At 40.4% G+C, this 23,171-nt stretch overlaps 3 protein-coding genes across 4 annotated transcripts; all 3 read right to left on the bottom strand.

Annotated features, from left to right (window-relative positions):
- Nucleotides 1-4,660: 4,660 nt before the first annotated feature.
- On the bottom strand, nt 4,661-8,803 carry LOC125003470 (immune-associated nucleotide-binding protein 13-like). Its single transcript, XM_047577428.1, has 4 exons — nt 8,641-8,803; nt 6,989-7,277; nt 6,809-6,865; nt 4,661-6,721 (listed from the first exon to the last, which is right to left on the bottom strand). Exons 2-4 carry the CDS (start codon nt 7,272-7,274, stop codon nt 5,325-5,327), a joined length of 1,740 nt encoding a protein of 579 aa, XP_047433384.1. The 5' UTR covers nt 7,275-7,277; nt 8,641-8,803; the 3' UTR covers nt 4,661-5,324.
- Nucleotides 8,804-11,673: 2,870 nt separating this feature from the next.
- LOC124995590 (GTPase IMAP family member 7-like) lies at nt 11,674-15,220 on the bottom strand. Its single transcript, XM_047568122.1, has 3 exons — nt 15,049-15,220; nt 14,497-14,571; nt 11,674-14,230 (listed from the first exon to the last, which is right to left on the bottom strand). The coding sequence occupies exons 1-3, from the start codon at nt 15,053-15,055 to the stop codon at nt 13,143-13,145; spliced, it is 1,170 nt and encodes a 389-aa protein (XP_047424078.1). The 5' UTR covers nt 15,056-15,220; the 3' UTR covers nt 11,674-13,142.
- Nucleotides 15,221-18,890: 3,670 nt separating this feature from the next.
- LOC124995487 (GTPase IMAP family member 7-like) lies at nt 18,891-22,096 on the bottom strand. Of its 2 annotated transcripts, XM_047567906.1 has the most exons (3): nt 22,023-22,089; nt 20,732-20,806; nt 18,891-20,499 (listed from the first exon to the last, which is right to left on the bottom strand). In XM_047567906.1, the coding sequence occupies exons 1-3, from the start codon at nt 22,027-22,029 to the stop codon at nt 19,394-19,396; spliced, it is 1,188 nt and encodes a 395-aa protein (XP_047423862.1). In that variant the 5' UTR covers nt 22,030-22,089; the 3' UTR covers nt 18,891-19,393. The 2 variants fall into 2 exon arrangements, with proteins under 2 accessions (XP_047423862.1, XP_047423948.1); XM_047567992.1 differs by lacking the exon at nt 20,732-20,806 and having other exon boundaries at nt 22,023-22,096.
- Between the last annotated feature and the right edge of the window lie 1,075 nt (nt 22,097-23,171).

Raw genomic sequence — 23,171 nt, 5'->3', positions numbered from 1 at the left:
TCATAAATAGAATCATTTAATCTAATTGTTATAATTCATGAACGACTAAGTACAAAATGAAACTGATCATTTATACACCTATCAGCCATAACATTAAAACCACTGGCAGGAGAAGTAAATAACATTGATCATCTTGTGACAACACAATGTTCTGCTGTGAAACGTTTGGACCTGGTATTCATTCATGTGGATGTTACTTAGACACGTAGCACCCACCCACCCACCCACCCAGACCAGACACACCCCCACCCCATAGGAATGACACATCTGACATGTAGGATGCAGTCTGACATGACCAAAAAAAAAAAAACATGAAGAACAGCACAAGGTGTCTGGTCGGTGTACATGTTATACATTAGTAAGTGTGAATTTGCTTTCATTTATTTTATTGTAATTCTCTGTATTGTTGATTGTGTGTGTCTGTTTCTTAAACACCAGGGAGTTAATTTAACATACTTAAGTAGAAATATATACAGTTGCATGTGCTAGATTTTTTTTCTGTGAGGTTATGGTTAATATCTGGGGAAAGCCCTGTGTTGTGTAAATGGATAATGGAAAAAAATATTTAACCAGCGAGTGGGAACAACAGTTTAAGAGATCAAATATAAAGCAGCTTTGCTGCGTGTGTGTTTTCTTTTTTTCTTTTTTTTATTTCCACATTTGTTGCAACTAAATGAGGAGCATTTAAATCAGAGTTGGAAGTCATCTTTTCTGCCATGAGGTGATTAAAGCTTTGACATTGGCTATATAATCTGCTTTTCTCAAACATTGTAGTAAAATATATTCATTCATTGTGTAAGCAAAAATAAATAAATAAAAGCTGAAAATGCTAAATGTTTTAGGTGTTATTAAGAAAGATTTTGACTAAATTTTTTAATCTGCAGGAATCTCCTCTTCCTGCAGACACACATTGGTGGAAGAAAGCTAATGTCTGCTCAGAAACCTTTTACTTTCACTCGTGCACTGGGAAGTGAACATGCAAATATTTCATTTTTAATTTCAATAAATCCCATCTCTATCAGCGCATAACACGATGTGACATGGTTATGGTGTAATTTAAAATAATTTAAATTGTTGTATTTATCTGGTCTTTAGCGGTCAAACTGTGAAATCACAGTTCATGTTTATAGCATACAGAGTTTTCTTTTTAGTTATAACCTGATGTCATAACACACAGAGTGTATTATGACATACTATTATTATGATTTGGAAAGTATTTCAGCCATCATTCTTAAGTTTATAGTCTCTTAACTTTCATAATGTCAAGTAGACAGATTTGATTTACAAAAAAATAAAACACAACAACAACATGAAAGAGCAGATGTTCCAACCGTACACTAGCAGTGATGCTATAATGCAAAATTGGAATCAGCTTTATTGGTTAAGTATGTATGCGCATACAAGGAATCTGACTCCAGTCACTTTGTTCAGTGGTACAAGAAAAAAAACTTAAATCAGCATAAACATAAAAGCTTAAGAAAGTAGAAAAACTCTACAACATAAATTAGACTTTAGGAATAAAATAAATAGAAGCAGATATGTACAGTGAACTTGAACAGTGGTATTTACATTCAATGAGTCATTGTGAAATGGTCACATGTTGCTCAGAGTTTGTCAGAGCGACAGTCAGGGGGAGCAAACTGTTTTTGAGTCAGGTGGTTTTGGCGCACAGTGCTCTGTAACACCAGCCTCAGGGGACGAGTCTGAACAGGTAGTGTCCGGGGTGTTCGATTTTACCGGCCCACTTCCTGACCCTGGACCGGAACATGGAGGGAGGGCCAGTGCCAATAATGTTCTCCACAGACCTGATTGTCCTCTGCAGTCTGTCCCTGTCCCGTCCCTGGTGACTGATCCAAACCAGACTGTGATGGATGTGGCCGGGACAGACTGGATTATAGCAGAGTAGAATATGATCAACAGCTCCTGGGGCAGGTTGAACCTCCTGAACTGACGCAGGAAGTTTTGTACTTCCTGCAAGAAGTTAGTCTGCGTTGTAGTTTTATTTTTAATTCTATGCAAATAAAACCGACTTGATCGGCGCCTGTGCTGTGACGTCAACTGTTTAAAACTACATTTCAGGGGCAGCTACAAAGCAACAAGTTGGCAAACATGATTTGTTTAGTTCAAAGTCCAGCGACATGTTTAGTTTTTCCAGGAGGTCTGTTCTTCCGTCTCTCTTTGTTTCCCATCACACCATGTAAATTACATTTGTCAGTGGATCCCTTATTTGACTCTTTAACTCAATGTTTCCGTATTCAAATATTGACCTGACGGTGAGTACTGGGACGGCACCAGGTCCCTACTTGACATCTGACAACTTTTTTATCCACACATAAGAGAGAACTGTTCAAGTAAAGGGAAAAGGAATCTGAGAATCCACAGATTTCCTTTTTTCATGTACAAGAGTTTGATGTACAGTTACTGTATGTATGATGAAGCAGACAGAGCATTATTTTATTTCACTTTGTCCTTTTTTTTGACATGCAGACATCATTAAACTCATCTGTGACCACATGTATAAAATATTTTAAACGTTCATTCTTTCACACTTGTGGACTCACTGTCTGTGTTGAGCTACATGGGACAGGGAAAGAAATGCAAAGAAGTACATTTTTGTAGTTCCTGTGGTGCAGACAGTTCCAGTTGTTTAGTTGGGTTACCAAAATCGGAAAAGTCTGAATCGACAGTTTTATTTTCCACGGCAACACAGGTTATATAGATTATTGTAGATTATATTTTACAACAGAGATAAAATAAATAAATAATAAATAATTTTGGCAGCACTGACACTGACGTCATTCTAGTCTCCAGACATAAAACATTAAATGCTCCTTTATTTGTTTGATGTTTCAGATTAACTATGTTTATTTTCTCTAATAGACCAGTCCACATATTAAATAGCACGTGTGATTTAACAGAATGAACCACTATTAGTGTTGGTATGATTATACTTTGCATGATGTAGCCAGGTAGGCTGAAGAGCCACTCTAGTATTGAAATATCTACGTTGTCAGTGTTGGAGGTCCGCCGCTGCCGCCTAGTGGTCGAGGAATCAGAGTGCACCTGGCGAGTTTTTTCCACTCAGAAAAGAGAGGAGTGGAGGACAGAGCGTTCCAGCGTCCGCAGAAAGCTGTTATTGGGGGAAGACTATTCACTACTTTTCGTAAAAGTAAATAGGAAGCAAGGCTACATTAGAAGAGGTTTTTGACCGCTGAAAGATAAGTTGTTCGACCGCCACGGAGTTGTTGTTGACCTGTCAAAATGTTATTGAAAATCCCACGCCCTAACTGCTGGCGAACAAGGTTTAAAACATGTTTAGAACATTGAGGATTGTGAGTTATGTGTGTTAAAATAAACCAGTCAAACTGCCAAATGGAATTGTCCTTTAAGGGATTAATACAGTAGTTTTGAATTTTGGATTGAATTGAATAAGTGCATGTCTCTTTGATATTAAACAATACGTTTATGTTAGTGCTGTCAGACGATTAAAGAATAGAGATTAATCACAGGGTCGCAATGTATTAATTGCGATTAATAACGATTCCTTTTGCATAGGCAAACCGATTCAAGATTTAGAAGAACCGATTTAGAAGAATATACTGGACACTGAATTTCCCTCAGGATAAATAAAGTAACATTTTCACCTTCAACAGTTTCAGCAAAACTACTTGACAACTTCTTGTCACTACTTTTAAACAAGCATTTCTCCACATTAATGTGGCCCTGTTCCTCCTCTTTCAGCACCTACTAAGACAAACTTGTTGATATTGTGTGAGAGGAGAGCTGACCGCTTCTTATTTACAGTGTTGCTGCAAATGTTTTGTTCTTCGTAAGCTATTTCATTAAGCTAGGTATATGGTATATGGTTGGTATAAGTTTATGCATAAATATGTGAACACAGAGACAAAAAATTTAGTTAATTTTTTTTAAAATAAAGAGGGACCCTGATAGATCAGGCAAATATTAGATTTGTAATTACAATATTTTTCTATATCTAAGACTAAATAATGTAAGTGTCGGTATTTTGGTGTCAAATACCCTGATAATACTGCGTGTGGATTTTCATGTAACAATTGTGGCTTCAGTGACTGATATTATATTGTTATTTATATTACAAACATTATTATCTCAAAACATATTGTGGTCAAATGATGTGCTTGGTTGGTATGTATGTATATGTAGCATAAAGAATCTTACTGCTGGACTCAAACTACGTAACCTACGTACGTAGCCCACACCAGTTAGAGCCATTTATACTTGTGAGCTCGTCAGCCTGGCTCACTTTCACACCAGCCAACCACGACACAACTTATTATTATTTGATTTTTTTAGTCTGTATGATATAAGCAGTATATACAGTCACTGGGTATAAGATGTCCTCTTAAGCAATAATCCCAAAAATGTGAATGTTTGCAAAGAAACTATTTTATTTTTATTGGTATGTGTGGTGGGAAAGGAAAAAGGAAATCCATGGTTGCAGCTTGAATGATCATATAAATATTTCATTTTTGACTTATTACTTGATACAAGATGTTTACTGGCCGTAGTTATGTGTTTAAACTTCTTCGGGGATGATATATTTCACAGACCTCGATGAGTTTAGATTCGTAAAGGAGTAATAAGGAGTAAAGGAGGGTAAGGGAAAGAAAGAAAGACAATCAGGGATTACTTCACAGCTTTATTGCTGATTTAAAGCCAATTTAGACGATAAAAGATACGGAGAACAACATTTCCAATCTCTATGTCATGATATATCAACAACATTAGGGATTATGCCATTTTCTTGCACATTTCATTTGTTTCTCCCGTCCATCCACAACCGCAATCTAAATGTGTCTGAAAATCTGAAAACGGTAATGACAATTTGAAACAGTTGCAAAAAAATAAAAAATACTACTAAGGTAAACTACTTTAGGTAAATCCTTCCTTTCCATTTCTTTTTTACTTCAATTATTCCTAACAGACACCAAATGTTTATGATATAACACGTTTTAAGTTCTTGGTTTACTTTAAAGTATCACATAGTGGTGGTTACGCGCATATTAAAGCCATTAAAATACAAACAATATATCGTGATTAACTGCAAAAATAAAATAAAATAAAACGGATAGTGGATGCAGACCTTCACAGAGCGGTCTGGAACAACTCAGATCATCTTCTTTGAATTACACCACTACCCCTTTTGTGCTTTTGAGTCCTGTGTGATGTTTCCCTCAAAATGAATATGGGAACAGTGTTATGATTCTATAACACCTTGAATAACAGTAGTTACAAAAAGAACAATAGAAATAAGATTAAGTTCTCGACAATTGGTGCTTTCATACTTAACGATACCAGAAAAACAGGAGGAGAAGGAGCACATATACAGGCAGTATAATTTTTGCCCACCGTTTCACTAGATTATATATTTTGTATATCTTTACAGCTGCTGCAATAGTGACTCCCACAATTACTGCTGCAACTATTTTAACTGCTGTAGCTACTGCTGCTGCAACTATTTTAACTGCTGTAGCTACTGCTGCTGCAACTGTTGTGACTGCTGTGGCTACTGCTCCTGCAACAGTGGTGGCTACAGTAGCTACTGCTCCTGCAACAGTGGTGGCTACAGTAGCTACTGGTCCTGCAACTGCTGCTGCTACTGCAGCTGCTACAGCTACTGCTGCTGCTGGCCCTGATCCCCATAGCGCTGCTGCTACCCCCGCTAATATTGCTCCTCCTAACCCAAAGATCTTACACAGAGAACTTAGAAAATTTCCTGATCCAACACCATCCACAGCTTTTCTTTTCTTTTTTTTCGTTTTGTTTATTGCTTTGTCTGTTTCTTCTACTTCTTCTGTCATTTCCGCATTTTCTTCATTCTCTTCTTCCGTCGATACTTTTTCCTGAACTTCTGTAACTGTTTTTTCTTCTTTTTCACTAACATCTTCCCTTTCATCTTCTTTACACCCGTCATCTGGCTCTTTTGCTTCTCCATCTCTCCCGAATAAAGCTTCCGCCAATGATCCAGTGGCAGGGCCTGTTAACTTGACCCAGGCATCGCCGTCAGCATCATTGCCGGCGCCCCCTTGTGGCATGTTTCCAACTGGTCTTGTATTGCCCTCTTCCTTTTCTTCTCTCTTCTCTGCTTGCAGCATCCCGTTAATGTAGAACCCTCCTCTGTTTTTCTTAATAATCTCATCTACTGTGTTGAGCAGCTCCTCCACCTTTAACCGGTTGCTCTTGCAGTTGTTATCACCAACGTGGCATCGCCCACTGCACTTCTTCACCAGATCACTGAGACATTTACTCTGAGCCACATAGTCATCAATTTTCTTCCCCTCTGGGAGCTGGTCAACATGAGTAAAAACAACAGTAGCGTATTTCAGAGCATCTTCTGAGAAACACTGGCATATTTGATCAATGACATCCTGCTGTTGCTTGGGAAATTTCTCCACTTTGACCACAATGAGAAAAACATGAGGCCCAGGATTGGACTCTGAGATACACCTCGCTACGTCAAGCTTCAGCGTCGCCTCATATTTATTGGAGTCACTGAAACCTGGCGTGTCGATCACTGTAATTCTTCTCCCGTGGACCGATTTGGACTCAGCTTGGCATTCCCTCATTCCGTCATTCTGTGTCTGACTTATCTTGAACACATCCTCTCCTAAGATGGCGTTTCCTAGGCTGCTTTTCCCAACTCTAGTTTCCCCCAGCAGGACAATCCTGTTTATTTTCAGCACTAGAAGAGAATAAGAACAGAAAAGTCACTGTGCATTTGTGTTCTCTCAGGTAGGGAATGCCTCGCTCTTCTCTCCACTTATGTTACCTTTGAGGAACTTCCGGGGTCTAGTGTTTCCTCCCATGACAATCTTTGTTGGTGGCACTACAAGAGAAAAATAAGTCAAAGAAACAAACAGACATAATCCTTAGTTTATCCTCATTTGTCAAAGCAACCACTGGAAATCCCAACTCGGTAAATTTTCTACAATGCTTGACCATGCTTTACCTGTCCATGCATTGACTATTTCTATGGTTCCTTTTCCAGTTTCTGACACACATTCCGCATCGCTGCTTCCTCCTGGTGGTGTGCCTCTGCTTGTAATGCACTCTTCCTCCTTTTGAGCACTCTTTGCTATCTCCAATGATTGTGCAGCCCCTGAGTTTTCCTGAAAAACTTCAACTTTTGGCCCAAAGAAGGCTCCCTCCAGTAAGCCAGCTGCAGGGCCAGATAATCTGATCCAAACATTTGGTGGACTGCTGTAGCATCCATCTTTGTCTTCCGTTAGGAGCATTGTCTACAGTACAAAAAGAGACAAATGACAGTGGGTGATTAATACTGAACATGGATTGGGAAGACATCATTGCATTTGTCTTGTATGACCTAAGATCAAAGCGGTAAATTGGTTGAAACATGGCACATAACGAAATCGAAGTGGCTTGTTCCCAGATCCATACTTTCACACATTAGAATTGAGTCTAACTACACCAGGCTAAACTGTTCTAGTTGTTTGTAGTTTCATGGTGTGTAATTCTTACAAAGTACTATATACCCTTGTCCTGTGCCCTAGAAAGTGCGATTAGCTTGCGTGAGATACAATGTCGTAGAATGAGGCACAAAAACTTGAAACACTTAAAGTGTGTTGCCATGGCACACAACAAGATGCTGGATGATGTTAGTTTAGTTTATTTCGTAGAAAGCAAATATTTGATGAATATTATGACATAGTTGAGCCAGTTTTAGCTTTTAGCTCAAACCACTTGCATGTACAGCCTGGCAGAACTTCTAACAAGACTGCAGGGTATTGAGGATATGATAGTAACGTGATACGTCCCATAACGTAAACTAAATAACTTGTCATTGTGAAATAAAAACATTCTAGGCAATCTATACTATACTCTATACTTCCCCTATGGGGAATTCTCATTCACTGTGTGCCGTGTGTTCCGTCATGTTCCGGTGGAGGTGGGATGTAGAAGGTCAAACTCAAACACTGGTCTGTGTGTCCATCTAGAGCTCGTTGAAATGTACTGCAGCATCAGAGATTTGTGTGCTTGGACGTGTTTCTGATTTAAGTTTCACTTTCTGTTAAGTCTTTACTGCCTCTTGCCCTCTTATGCAACACACTGACATTTTCAGCTAAATGTTAACCAGATGTGCTTTACAAACGCTGTTATGTACAAAGTACAATGTTTAACTGTGCCTTTAGCCTTAATCAGTATGGTTAGCATCTATAAAACGGAAGTGATAAATCTGTTTAAATACATCTTTTTTTTTTTTTTTTGGTTAAGGCAGACATTTCGGATTGTCAAGGGAGATCAGGGCCTCAAAATGTCTGCCTTTGGCGGCCTTTGTGTGCTCGTGTGTGTGTGTGTCCGGATGTGTGTGTGTGTGTGTCCGGATGTGTGTGTGTGTGTGTCCGGATGTGTGTGTGTGTGAGCTTATACAACTATCTTTCTGAGGACCCACACCACCGGAGTGAGGTCATTAATATTTAAAATAAAGTTATAATACCATCAAACTAAGTCTGGCCTGATGACTGAGAACACGGAGCTCGTCCTTTCTCACCAAAGGCTGCACGCTTGGTTTGCCACATGCCACATTTACAGGTCACAATTTGAACAATTCATTAGAACAAAGGAAAGGCAACATTATCTTACCGCCTGCTGATAGAGGAGATGTCAGTGTAGCAGAGATGAGCGAGACTTGACATGCGGCATGAAGGTTGCACGGATGTCTGTGCTGTTATGCTGGCTTTACTTTCACTTGCAGATAAAGGCATAAGGCAGACGCACGACGTTACGCTGGTTTTACTTTCACTTACAGTTTGTGCGTGTGTGTGGGCCTGCATGTGTGTGAGAGTGAGAGAGTAAGGGAGAGAGAGAGATTATTCTCATGTCTTGCACTATAAGTAAATGTAAATACTATGTAAATACTTGTTTTCAGAGTAGCGCTTTCATTTTTGTAAACAGTCCATTGGCTTTTAATGTGTTTTTTATCCCTTTAACCATATTTCCTTGCCAAATTGCTTAATATACAAATTCTAACAACCCAGTCTTTGTTTCAGTTCATTTATAGTAATACATATACACTGATCACAACATTATAATGTTATGTGAATCTCCCTTGTGCCTCCGTAACAGTTTTGACCTATCAGAGAATGGACATGGTCTTGTCGTGCCTGCTTTGTGTTAACAGTGGGTTAGGGTGGGGTGGGGAGTGTGCATGTGTGTACAGGACATTTGTTTTTAATGTACGGCACTTTGTGTTGCATCTTTTATGTATGAAAAGTGCTGTAGAAATGAAGTTTGATTGCTTGATATCACTCAAACATGAATAACTAACTAGCTCACGCAGTTTTCAGCGGTGGAACTTAAAAAGCTTGACCTGATTAACAAAATAAATTTAAAAAAAATGATCATCTTAATAAACACAATCGTAAAAGATGTCTTGACATGAAAGTTATTAGGGCCTATTCTATAATTGTGGAAATGTGTTTTCCTGTATGTATGTTTGTATGTACCACTAATTAATAAAATGTATATCAAAAAATATCATCAAACACAAATATGAGACAAAACCTGGTCTGAAGAATATTGTTTAGTTTACAGAGCTGTTCAACAATGAAATCATATACATTTTACAATGTTTTCAAAAGGAAGATTGTGGAGATTACATTTCCAAGGAATCATATATATGCATATATGTCATGTGTGAGGCAGTAATGTCAACAGATGGCCTAGGTGTCTGCTACATACTGAGCTCACTGAAGGTTTTCACCTGATGTGGAGTAGAGCTTTGACATCGTTTGAACATTTTCTTCTCCTTTATTGACAATATAATTGACATCATCCATCTTTGCTGCTTCTCCCAGTGTTTCTGCTCCCTCAACTGCTTTATAAGTAAGGGTAAATGCCCGACGAGGTGTCCATTTTCAGAAATGAATGGACAACGCAGTTCACATCTGGAGGACATGCTCCTCAATGGTTTGTCCTTCTGGAAGCCGGTCACTGTGGGTAAAGACTACTGTTGCATATTTTAACACTTCCTCAGACAAATATTTTTTTATTTTCTTTATAACAGCTTTCTCGTGCTCTGTTATTCTCTCCAATTTAAGTACAATGAGAAAAGCATGAGGCCCAGGAGCGCACTCTGTGATACACCTCGATCTCAGCTTCAAGCTCCTCCTCAGGCAAGCCTGTATCGAAGAAACCAGGAGTGTCGATCAAAGTGATGTTTCTTCCGTTGACAGATTTGGTTCCAGCTTTACATTCCTTTGTTCCTGAGCTGAAGGTGTGGTTGACCGGGAACTTTTTCTCATCAAATATGGTGTTTCCCAGGTGACTTTTACCAGCTCCAGTTTTTCCAAGCAGAACAATCCTCCTTGTAGAGGACTCTAGAAGAGAATAATGTATCAGTTACTAAATACATTTGTGTTTTGTTAGTTTTCCCATAGAACAAAGTCTGTTTCAGTGAGAAATTTGTCCCCGTTTGTGGTTCTGGGTGAAATGTTAAAATGTCCAATGTGCCACAGTTGCAGGAGCACATTGATTTTAGCCCAACTACCCATTTTAGTTGGAAATGTAAACTTTAAGTAGATAATCAGCACACGTCTGTTTCCAGATAACTTGAGTTGAACATTTTGATAAAATCAGCATCACAGTCTATTGCACTTAGTTAACTTGAAAATGCTTTAATGACAAGTTTTACGACTTAAATAAATTATTTTAATGATGTTTGAATCGGAGTGAAAATTTCTCAGAACTGTCAAAAATGTATTTGCTGTGCCGTTTTGTTTCTTGCTCCTGTTGATCAACTGACTGTGTGAGTGCAGAATTCAAATGCATCCGTTTATTAGAAGTTGTTGAACTTCTCTTTTTTTTTTAGGGACGTCTGTGCTAGAATATGACAGGTGACTTTTTGTACTTTATGGTTTTCTCTCCAGCCTATCAGCATAGTTCTTACATAACTGAAGCCAAAAACGTGGCTGCTGAAAGTTGAAGCATGTATCCTGTGAGAATCACGCACCATGTGACCATTTTGTCCTCAGGGGGGAAGAGGAAGTGAAAGGATTTTAGTGAATGTGATAAGGACAAAATGTTGATAGCAGGACAAGTATGGGAGAATCACGGTCATTGGCGGCCAAGGCTCATTGATACATGCAACCACCACACATGGAACCAGGATATGAGAAGAAGTCAAGTCAGGTGCATATTGTGCTTAGATACAACCCTATCATTCCCTCACTGACCAAAGGCTGTTGCACCATCACCACTGCACGACTCGACTCACGTTGTTTGTATTTAGTATTGCATGCTTTATCATTTCCTCTATTGTAATTATGTGATCATGTTATGGTTTCGGTTTCTGTTTAGAATCTACTACTACAATGTGTTCACAGTACCTCAGTCAACCATTCTATACATCTTGCTCACTCACCTATATGGCCTCACTTGTACATAGGTTTTTATCTTTAAATACTGCCCATATGCTATAAAACAACATATACCATGCTGCTAACATACCACACTATTTCTGGTAAATGCACTTGCTGCTGATTGCACATCTGGTTAGATATTAAACTGTTTTTCGTTGCTCTGTACCTGTACACGTGTAATGACAATAAAGTTGAGTCTAATCTGATACTTTCACATAATTGCTGATATAAAAATGAAGAAAGACACCGGAACAAATTCTTTATAATCAACTTTTTTTTATTCAAGACTTAACAGTATTTCGTAGTAAAGCTGAAGTAAACTCTGGTAAACCATTCCCTTTAAAAAGCAGAGCAAAACAATCTTGGTTAATTGAGTAGTTTCTTTAAATAAATAAATAAATAAATAAAATGATTACTTGATTAGCTCTGGTGATTTATGAATAGACTTTATAGTTAGAGTGCTGAAAAGGTTAAACCAAACACAACACTACTTATACACAGCTATGCATATGATAGAACTTATTTCAGGATCTGATAAAAACTGGTTAGAGTAACAACACAGCGTCATCAGTAAAAAGTAGATGAGGGTATTTGACCTTATAGTCCAGGGGTGGCCAACCAGGCAGAGACCAAGAGCCACATTTTTTACTGTGTTACGGCAAAGAGCCACATCATACACATGGGCACACATGAACATCACCCCATCCCTTCCTCACACACACACACACACACACACACACACACACACACACCTTTGCTCAGCCAGATTTATTGTAAATGTCACACACCAACATGATAATGACAGAAATTGACTCCTACAATACAAAGAGAGGCCAGTCATTTCCAACAATGAACACTGTGTGCACTGTCTCACACAGACAAAGTCCACAAACAAAAATATTATAATTTACAATAGCTTTTTTCTTTTACTACGCATGTTTCTTACTACTTAGTGAGCTGAAGTGGCGCTGAAGGTTTGAAGCTTTGAAATGCGCTAATGACGCCTGACATAAGGCAGAATGGCTTGCTATTACGTTCAACAAAAAGATATAAACTCTCCCACTTTGTTAAAAACGTCCTGTGTTCATCTTCATGTTTTTCGTTTTGCTGTGCATTTGTTCCCTGCCGTTTTGAGAGCGAACTTGACACAAATTGTTTACTCAAATGATCTTGCTCCTACTGGGAAACTTTGAGGTATTTTCATCCAACGCACATGCGCGTTGGATGAAAATACCGTATTGAACTCAAGCGAAGCGAAACTTCGATATGAACGTAAGAGCCGCATGGAACCGGGCAAAGAGCCGCATGCGGCTCGGGAGCCAAGGGTTGGCCAGCCCTGTTATAGTCTGTCTTCAAACCAGACTTTGTGCCATTATGACTGTATGAGTATCTTGGAGAAGAGAGAGCAGATCTAGATACAGACTAACATCTGGTTAAACTCAATAAAGGACAGTACACCCCAGAATCAAATATCTATTTTATATGTTTTTTTTCCTGTTGTCTGAATTGCAGTTCATCCATGATGATTTGTTTTCCACCTTGTCTCAAAAATAAGAAGAATAAATAACAAAAAAGAGACAAATAAATAAAAAAGATGCTTTTTAACAATTCAACAATAACGTCTTTTTCCAGAAGATCCAAAGAGTGTTTCCTCTTCTCAACAGCACATTAATATCATCACCTCCAGATAGCACCACAAAACTCTCAATAGCACTTTTTTTTTTACTACAACTGGTTGTAATGCTTCTTCCTGATGAATATTCTTTTGAATGGTTTTGCAGCTCTCTTGAGGACAGCCTTAGCTGTCATTTTTGCCGCCTTCTTGGCGGAGTCTGCTTCGACAGCCTCACGGTATCCCACATAACCTCCTGCTGCTGCTCCTGCGAAAACAGCCACTCCTATACCTACCCCTAAGCCGACACTATTTGCGGCTGCAGCTCCTGCCACTGAGTGTGCTACACCTGCTGCTGAGGGTCCCATTCCCATCAACACAGAGCAAAGTGACGCAACCATTACAGGCACGCCTACCAACGCTCCCAACATCACCCCTGTAGTGATGCCCGCTGCCTTCTTGAGAATATTTGCGACATATTCTTGTGCTATCTCTCTGATCTCTTCCAGTGACATGTTTTCTGTCGTCTGTCTAATGATCTTCTCCTGTTCTTGTATTTTTTCCTCCACACCATGCAGCGTGTCGTTGGTGTAGTAGCCTCCATTGTTATCCCGCACTATCTGCTCTATACTGTTGAGCAGCTTTGCCACCTGGAACTGGTTGCTTCTGTATTCATCCCGCCCGTTGTTCTTCCAGTATTTGTTATCGATGATGTGGCATCGACCACCGCACTTCTTCAGGAGATCACAAAGACCCTTGTTTTGATTGACAAACTCTTCAATCTTCATTCCATCAGGGAGCTGGTCACCATGGGAGAAGACTAGTACAGCGTGTCTGAAAACCTCCTCAGAAAAAGATTCTCGTATTTTAGAGATAACCTCATTCTCTTGCTCTGTGAATTTCTCCACTTTAAGTAAAATGATAAAAGCATGAATGCCAGGAGCACACTGTGTGATGCATTTTGCTATCTCAGCTTTCAGTTCCTCTTCAGGGATGCGATGGTCAAAGAACCCAGGCGTGTCAATCAACGTGATGGCTCTTTCATTAATGTCTTTGGTTGCTGATGCACATTGACTTGTTCCGGGGTTTGCACTATGATTTATATCAAATACATGCTCTCCAAATATGGTTTCGCCTAGGCTGCTTTTCCCACTTCCAGTTTTTCCCACCACGACAATCCTTCTGGTAATCCTGTGTGGTACTAAAAAAAAATGAAGACTTAAGATCAGTAATAATTCACATTATTCTTGTGCTTCTCTTTGTTCCCTGCTGCTCAGATTGTACAATGACATTATATTATACATTTAAACCAACATGTCTTTACTATTAAATTTATGTGAAAAGATATGATATGCTTTATCTATAGATGTATTTCTTTTTTTTTGTATTTCTTAACTTCTGAACAACTTTAAATAATAACAAATATTTATTATTATTCATCTTATGTTTTATTAATTGACAACCTACCTGTCTTCTTAACAGTCATGGCCGCTGGGTCATCATCATTCTCATCAGGGAGTCGGGTTATTTGCTGCTCAGTAGCTACAAAAGCATTTAATGAAGGTTATTTTTATGCATACAAAGGCAAGAGACTACAGCTTTAGTGCAGTATTTCTAGAATGAATATAAAGTTATATGGGGAGCCTGAGATATTCACAATGTGTAAACCGACACACTCAAAACTGACTACCTCCTGTTTTCTCAGTAAATAAAACTGAAAGAGCAGGGCAGTGCATTTTCCAAACGGTTGCCATAAGTTTTGAGTATAGTGAGGAGAGACTGGCAACAGCCTGGTGTTTAGACTGTCAAATAAAACAAAATGATTCACAGTATCAAACATATTCCATTTCTTAAACTGCTGTGTCCATCATAGTCATAACAGATAATCAACACAAGTCTGTTTCCAACAAGATGAGTTGAACATTTTGGTAAAATCAGCATCACAGTCTATTGCACTTAGTTAACTTGAAAATGCTTTAAAGACAAGTTTTACGACTCAAATAAGTTATTTTAACTCACCCGTCATGATGTTTAAATCGGAGTGAAGATTTCTCAGAACTGTCAAAAATGTATTTGCTGTGCTGTTTTGTTTCTTGCTCCTGTTGATCAACTGACTGTGTGAGTGCAGAATTCAAATGCATCCGTTTATTAGAAGGTGTTGAACTTCTCTTTTTTTTTTAGGGACGTCTGTGCTAGAATATGACAGGTGACTTTTTGTACTTTATGGTTTTCTCTCCAGCCTATCAGCATAGTTCTTACATAACTGAAGCCAAAAACATGGCTGCTGAAAGTTGAAGCATGTATCCTGTGAGAATCACGCACCATGTGACCATTTTGTCCTCAGGGGGGAAGAGGAAGTGAAAGGATTTTAGTGAATGTGATAAGGACAAAATGTTGATAGCAGGACAAGTATGGGAGAATCACGGTCATTGGCGGCCATGGCTCATTGATACATGCAACCCCCACACATGGAACCAGGATATGAGAAGAAGTCAAGTCAGGTGCATATTGTGCTTAGATACAACCCTATCATTCCCTCACTGACCAAAGGCTGTTGCACCATCATCACTGCACGACTGGACTCACGTTGTTTGTATTTAGTATTGCATGCTTTTTAATTCCCTTTATTGTAATTATTTGATCATGTGATGGTTTCTGTTTATAATCTACTACTACAATGTGTTCATAGTACCTCAGTCAACCATTCTATACATCTTGCTCACTCACCTATATGGCCTGTACGGTGGCCGACACGAGCCAAACGGACGGCAAAGACCAAATACGTCTCAATTTGAGAAAACAGCTTCAAGTACAGAAACGATGCAAAATCACAAGCTCAAACACATGTCTAAACAAAGTACAAAAAGAGGAACATGGTACAAACGAGAAAACATGCTGCAAAAACCAAAGACAGATGCGTCATCATGAAACGTGCTGCAAATAGAGAAACGATGCAAACCGAGAAACGGTCTGCAAACGAAAAACGCTGCATTACCGGTCACTACAAACGGAAGATCTCCAAACCTGAAGGGGGCGCCCCCAGCGTAACAGCTCAATGGAGAGACACACGGGGCAGAGCTATAGAGTAAAACAGAGTTGCGACTGTATTAATCATAGGTATTAATGCCTATGGTTGCGACACGCTTTGATGTCGCCGCTAGGGCTGTCACGTGGTTCATGTAAGCCTCAATAGTTCCAAACAAACCGCAAGCTGTCATAGCGGTCATTGTCTTGTATGGGACAGAGTGAGCTATTGCATGGTAAATATCAAAAGGCCTCACCTGTACATAAATACTGCCCATATGCTATAAAACAACATATACCATGCTGCAAACATACCACACTATTTATGCAACATGCACTTACTGCTGATTGTACCTCTGGTTAGATGTTAAACTGCTTTTCGTTGCTCTGTACCTGTACATGTGTAATGACAATAAAGTTGAGTCTAATCTGATACTTTCACATAATTGCTGATATAATGACAAGCAGGCATACACAGACCCCAACACACACAGAGACACCCACACAGACATCCGCTCCCGCACGCACAGACACACACATGCATGCACACACACGCAGACATCTGTACACGCACCCATAAACACCCACACAGACACCCACGGCCCATACATGCCCAGACGTGTCTCTGTTCGGTCACGTGATGCCAGCCGACCACGCCCTTGTCCTCAGCACAGCGAAAAGCTAATGACAGCCGAAGATCATTGCAGTCCATTCTCCAGTCCGCGCCAGATTTGAAAAATAAAATGAGCAAGAGAGCTTACACCACCAGTATCATTAGTGAGACGCCTGTGAGCGTCATTCAGGAAGCCTTGGCATGGAAGGTGCTGAGAAAACTGATGGTGTTTTTGTGCAGATTCCAACAGTCACTAATGGACCTTCTCCAAGGAATAGTGGTGTTTGGAGATGAAAGAGAAATGGGGATAGTCTTTCAACAACCACACAGCTGAACTCTGTATGTATCACCTCTATCCAGGACAAACCTTCAGTCCTGACACACCATAGGCCATAATCACTTCAAATGACTGGGGAGTACTGAACATCTTGGTGGCCAGATGCATAAGAGGCAAAACCATTCCATCTTTTTTCCTGGTAAACGAAGAGGGAGAAGCACATTTGAAGGAGGAGGATCCCCCTCGAGCTCCAAATCTGACAGCTCCAGTAAATGGTCTTACCAAGTAAATTTTGAAACGCAAGGGAAGAACATTCAGGAGCCTACGTGTGCCTGTCATGGAGTGGATGAAGATGCTGGATGAATCGGCCGATCGCGTCACCGCTCTATTCCAAATCAGCCGCCAAAATTGCACACCCAAACCCCAAGCCTGAAAAAGACAACCACTTCAAGTTTGAGCACCATATCTCTCGCCTTCGACTCAACTCTGACTCCGCCTCCATCTCCTGCATCATCTCCTATCATAGAAGAAGAAGAGAGTCAGCCATCCACTCCCCCTTCATCTGCTGTGCCGGCCTTAAAAGAGGAGAGCCCTGTAGCGTGCTTCTCCAAACCATCTACTGAGGACCAGCTGGACGCTGGGCTGCTGTCTTCCATCTTCCAAGAAAATATTGAAGCTGGCATCATCCATCTACTGAACTGACTAGCTACGCCTGTGTCTCATCATCCCTCTGCCCCTGTGTGTATATATAGCCATGCCTTTCACTTTTGTTCCCTGTCATGTCATTTTTGTTCCCATGCCATGTTTTTCGTGTACCTACCATGATTTTTGTCTCCATGATCCTTGCCCTGTTCATGATTCGTTTGCATTTTTTGTATTTTGGATTACCTGTGGTCTACAGCACATTTAATTATTAAAAACCTTTTGTTTGCACCTCGGCCTCATCACGGTATTGTCCTGCAAATGGGTCCCCTACGTGACAGAACGACACGACCCGTATGGACCCAGCAGACACCATCCCCTTCAATGAGGCTGCTGAAAGAAAGAGAAGAACAACTTATGCTTGAGTACAAGCCCTGGCTCACACCTGAGTTTCAACCCCCTTTTGTGGGGACTCGCCTGGCCATGAGGGCCCCAACTGGGAGGCATGGTCCTCATGGCCGCTATGGAGGCAGGTCCCCGCCTCTTCACCTGTCCCTGCTGCGCCCTGCCTGCGATTGGACTGCCTCAGCACCACCCGTGACTGCATTCCGGACCACTTCAGTGCAGCCAGTCCTAGCTGCCCGCGTCGTCTCAGCCCCTGAGCTGGCACCGCTGGCATCTGCTCTAGTCCACGTTTCTGTTTCTGATACCGCTGCTCTAGTCCACATCTCTGTTCCGGGGCCCTCTGCGGTTCTAGTCCACGTCTCTGTTCCTGGGCCCTCTGCGGCTCTAGTCTACGTCTCTGTTCCTGAGCAGGCTGCCGCTCCAGTCCACGTGCCCGTTCCAGAGCTGGCTGCGGCATCTGTCCACGTCTCCGTTCCTGAGCCAACTGCAGCTCCACCCCACGTCTCATCTCCCTCACCTCCCCACTACTTGACAACCACTGCACTACTGGGCTCGCATTATCTTAATGTGTATTGCATAATTTATCATTTTACTCTACTGTAAATTATGTTATAGTTCCTGTTTATAATCTACTCACATGTAATGCACAAATCCATGAATATAATAAAAATAAATACACGATAATAAAAAAACTATACCATGCTGCTAATATACCACACTATTTCTGGTACATGCACTTACTGCTGATTGCACTCCTGGTTAGATGTTAAACTGCTTTTCGTTGCTCTGTACCTGTACACGTGTAATGACAATAAAGTCTAATCTGATACTTTCACATAATTGCTGATATAAAGGTGACATCAATTCCAGTTTTATGAAGAAAGACACTGGAACAAATTCTTCATAATCAACTTTCTTTTATTCAAGACTTAACATGATTTCATAGTAAAGCTGAAGTAAACTCTGGTAAACCATTCCCATTAAAAAGCAAAGAAAAACAATCTTGGTTAATTGAGTAGTTTTCTTTAAAAAAATTAAAAAAAAATGATTACTTCATTAGTTCTCATGATTCATGAATAGACTTTATACCTGTGCTGAACAGGTCATCCTATTTATACATGGCTATACATATATTATTTCAGGATCTACTAAAGATTGGTTAGAGTAGCAAGACAGCATCATCAGTAAAAAGTAGATGAGGGAATTTGACCTTATAGTCTGTCTTCAAACCAGACTTTGTGCCATTATGACTGTATGAGTATCTTGGAGTAGAGAGAGCAGATCTAGATACAGACTAACATCTGGTTAAACTCAATAGGCCAAAGCATAAAAGACAGTACACCCCAAAATCAAGCATTTAGACAGAAATCCAAATAGTTTTTATGTATGCCCATAATCAAAGCTCAGCGGACGCTTGCGGTTACTTTTGCTTCTTTTTGCTTTTGCCTGTTGAATATTCTTTTGAATGGTTCTGCAGCTCTCTTGAGGACAGCCTTAGCTGTCATTTTAGCTGCCTCCTTTGCAGAGTCTGCTTCGACAGCCTCACAGTGTCCCATATAACCTCCTGCTGCTGCTCCTGCGAAAACAGAGACTCCTAAACCTACGCCTAAGCCAATACCACTCGTGGCTGCAGCTCCTGCCACTGATTGTGCTGCAGCTGCTGCTGCTGGTGCCATTTCAATGAACACAGAGCAAAGTAATGCAACCATTACAGGCACACCTACCAACGCTCCCAACATCACCCCTGTAGTGATGCCGGCTGCCTCTTTGAGAATATTTGCGACATTTTCTTTTGCTAGCCCTTCGATCTCTTTCGTTGACATGTTTTCTGTCGTCTGTCTAATGATCTTCTCCTGTTCTCGTATTTTTCCCTCCACACCATTCAGCGTGTCGTTGGTGTAGTAGCCTTCATTGTTATCCCAAACTATCTGCTCTATACTGTTGAGCAGCTTTGCCACCTGGAACTGGTTGCTTCTGTATTCATCCCGCCCGTTGTTCTTCCAGTATTTGTTATCGACGACATGGCACCGACCACCGCACTTCTTCAGGAGATCACAAAGATCCTTGTTTTGATTGACAAACTCTTCAATCTTCATTCCATCAGGGAGCTGGTCACCATGGGAGAAGACAAGTACAGCGTGTCTGAAAACCTCCTCAGAAAAAGATTCTCGTATTTTAGAGATAACCTCATTCTCTTGCTCTGTGAATTTCTCCACTTTAAGTAAAATGATAAAAGCATGAATGCCAGCAGCACACTCTGTGATGCATTTTGCCATCTCAGCTTTCAGTTCCTCTTCACGGATGCCACGGTCAAAGAACCCAGGCGTGTCAATCAACGTGATGTCTCTTTTATTAATGTCTCTGGTTTCTGATGCACATTGACTTGTTCCGGGGTTTGCACTATGATTTATATCAAATACACGCTCTCCAAATATGGTTTCGCCTAGGCTGCTTTTCCCACTTCCAGTTTTTCCCAGCACGACAATCCTTCTGGTAATCCTGTTTGGTACTAAAAAAAATGAAGACTTAAGATCAGTAATATTTCACATCATTCTTGTGCTTCTTTTTATTCCCTGCTGCTCAGATTATACAATGACATTATATTATACATTTAAACCAACATGTCTTTAACTATTAATTTATGTGAAAAGATATGATATGCTTTAACTATAGATTTTTACTTTAAATAATAACAAATATTTATTATTATTTATCTTATGTTTTATTAATTGTCAACCTACCTGTCATCTTAACAGTCATGGCCGCTGGGTCATCATCATTCTCATCAGGGAGTCGGGTTATTTGCTGCTCAGTAGCTACAAAAGCATTTAATGAAGGTTATTTTTTATGCATACATAGGCAAGAGTGCATAGATGCTAACAGATCTGGAGATCTTCTACCAGTCTGTTGTGGCCAGCACCCCTTTCTCTCCTCATTAACTACGAAGGTAAAAAGCACCTGCCCAATACTGTGTAGATCCACCTTGTGACAATGAAATCACATGTCTGGGCATGAACATACGGCAGTGGTTGGCTTGTGGTGTCTGGCTAAGTGTTGCAGTTGGCCATAATGGACCTGGCTTTTTCTGGAAACTCAACTGAGAAGCCACAGCAGAGCCACCTCTAAGCATAGGCCATATAGGTGGTTGTAGGCAACCTACTGGAGGGGGCGTTGCAGACTCTGTCCTATATTGTACATAATTTCGCCTAGGGCTCCGAAATGGCTAGAGTTGACCGAGTATTTCCAGAATGGTAAATGGTCTTGCTCTTACATAGCGCTTTTCGACTACTTAAAGGTACTCAAAGCGCTTTTACAGTCAGAGACATATCCACCCATTCGCTCACACAAGCACACACCAGTGCCAGTTGCACTGGGAGCAACTGGGGGTTCAGTCTTGCTGAATGTCTTGCTGAAGGACACTTCAGCACACTCGGGGGATCGAACCGCTAACCCTTCGGTTCATGGACAACCAGCTCTGCCTACTGAGCCACACGCCAGTGCAGTGTAAAAGGACATAGGTCACCTACACAGTCACCTATTTTTATATTTTATATATACAGAGCCACATATTTGATTATTGATGTGTTGCATCTTGCTAAAGATAACTACGCAGCCACAAAGTGCCGCATGCCCTGTCTTAACAAAACAATTCATTCAATTTGGTACCAAAATGTTGGAGCAAGAGATTCTTTGCCATGCAGTGATTAATAAAAAAAAATGCAATGCAAATTGTGGTCTATGAGTTGGGGAACCTGAGATATTCACAATTTATTTTAAACCATGTAAACTGACACGTACACAAAACTGACTACCTTGTGTTTTCTCCATAAACGAAACAGAAAGAGCAGGGCAGTGCATTTCCAAAATGTCTGCCATAAATTTTGGATATAGTGAAGAGAGACTGGCAACAGCCTGGTGTTTAGACTGTCAAGTAAAACAAAATGATTCACAGCACCACATATGTTCCGTTTCTTAAACTGCTATGTCCATCAAAAGTATAATGAGGGAATAAAAGAATTAAGTCTTACTCACCATCCATAACACAGCGAGAAGATTTTTCTGATAGTCTCGTCTCGTCTCGTCTCACATAAAACTGACTTAACAGACGTTTTGTTTCACTTTGTAAAACTCACAGAACAGGTTTAACCAGTGGCGTAGCTGGGCTGTATTCCACATGGGTTTTGAGTTTAAAGGGGCACGCCGCACACACGAATAGAGGACAGAAAAAAAGCCAAAAAAGTGCATCAATGAATGAACCATGACAGTGATTAGAATTGCATTAGCCACCTTCTTTTATTGCCATTCCCCAGACCCTATACAAACAGGCAAATTAAACTAATAAATAAATGACGCACATAACATAAATAACACTTTGGTAAATGGTCTTGCTCTTATATAGCGCTTTTCTACCTACTAAAAGGAACTCAAAGCGCTTTTACAGTCAGAGACACATCCACCCATTCGCTCACACAAGCACACACACATTCACACACCAATGCCAGTAGCACTGGGAGCAACTGGGGGTTCAGTATCTTGCTCAAGGACACTTCGGCATATGGCACACTTGGGGGATCGAACCGCTAACCCTTCTGTTCATGGACAACCCGCGCTACCTACTGAGCCACAGCGGCCCCCGAACACTTTCCCAATGCAATCCCAATACATATAAATACACAAAATAAAATTACAATAAAATAATTTAAGGTGCCATTACAGTTGCTTTTGATTTAAATTTCTTTGGGGATAACGATGACCTGGACAAATGAGAATATTCACAGGCACAAAATAAATGAGTTTGCAACTTTGCATTACTGCCACTACTGAGCTAGAACTGTGTTTTTCTGTTCTTCATTCTGGCAAATGTCTCAACAACATTGTTAAAGTTAGCCTTCTCAGAAATCTCTCTCTTGAAGAAAAGTAATGCAAAATTAAGTAATGCAGGTTTGAGAGACGAGACTCACTCATTGTTGAGCGCAGGTATGGCTTAATTAGTTTAAGGCGACTGAAAGCGCACTCTGCCTGTGCACTTATTGGAACAGTGAGATAGATCTGATATAATTTTTCAAGGTTAGGATAAGCTCGGTGCAAGTCATTTGTGATTAGAAAGGGCAGAATCTCTGCAGTAAAAAGCTCTGCTCCATCGGGAAACATGCCTTTGAAAACGCCATGAAAATGACGTGT

The sequence above is a fragment of the Mugil cephalus genome, chromosome 1 (assembly GCF_022458985.1).
Source record: "Mugil cephalus isolate CIBA_MC_2020 chromosome 1, CIBA_Mcephalus_1.1, whole genome shotgun sequence".
Classification (NCBI taxonomy): domain Eukaryota; kingdom Metazoa; phylum Chordata; class Actinopteri; order Mugiliformes; family Mugilidae; genus Mugil; species Mugil cephalus.
This window is presented reverse-complemented; position numbering and strand designations above follow the sequence as displayed.

Coding starts and splice junctions, on each gene's coding strand:
- LOC125003470 (XM_047577428.1), bottom strand. CDS start 7,274: ATGCTCCTAACGGAAGACAAAGATGGATGCTACAGCAGTCCACCAAAT. Junction 6,866..6,988: donor AATAGTCAATGCATGGACAG/GTAAAGCATGGT, acceptor TTTCTCTTGTAG/TGCCACCAACAAAGATTGTC. Junction 6,722..6,808: donor ACCCCGGAAGTTCCTCAAAG/GTAACATAAGTG, acceptor ATTCTCTTCTAG/TGCTGAAAATAAACAGGATT.
- LOC124995590 (XM_047568122.1), bottom strand. Junction 14,231..14,496: donor CATGACTGTTAAGAAGACAG/GTAGGTTGTCAA, acceptor ATTTTTTTTTAG/TACCACACAGGATTACCAGA.
- LOC124995487 (XM_047567906.1), bottom strand. Junction 20,500..20,731: donor CATGACTGTTAAGATGACAG/GTAGGTTGACAA, acceptor CATTTTTTTTAG/TACCAAACAGGATTACCAGA.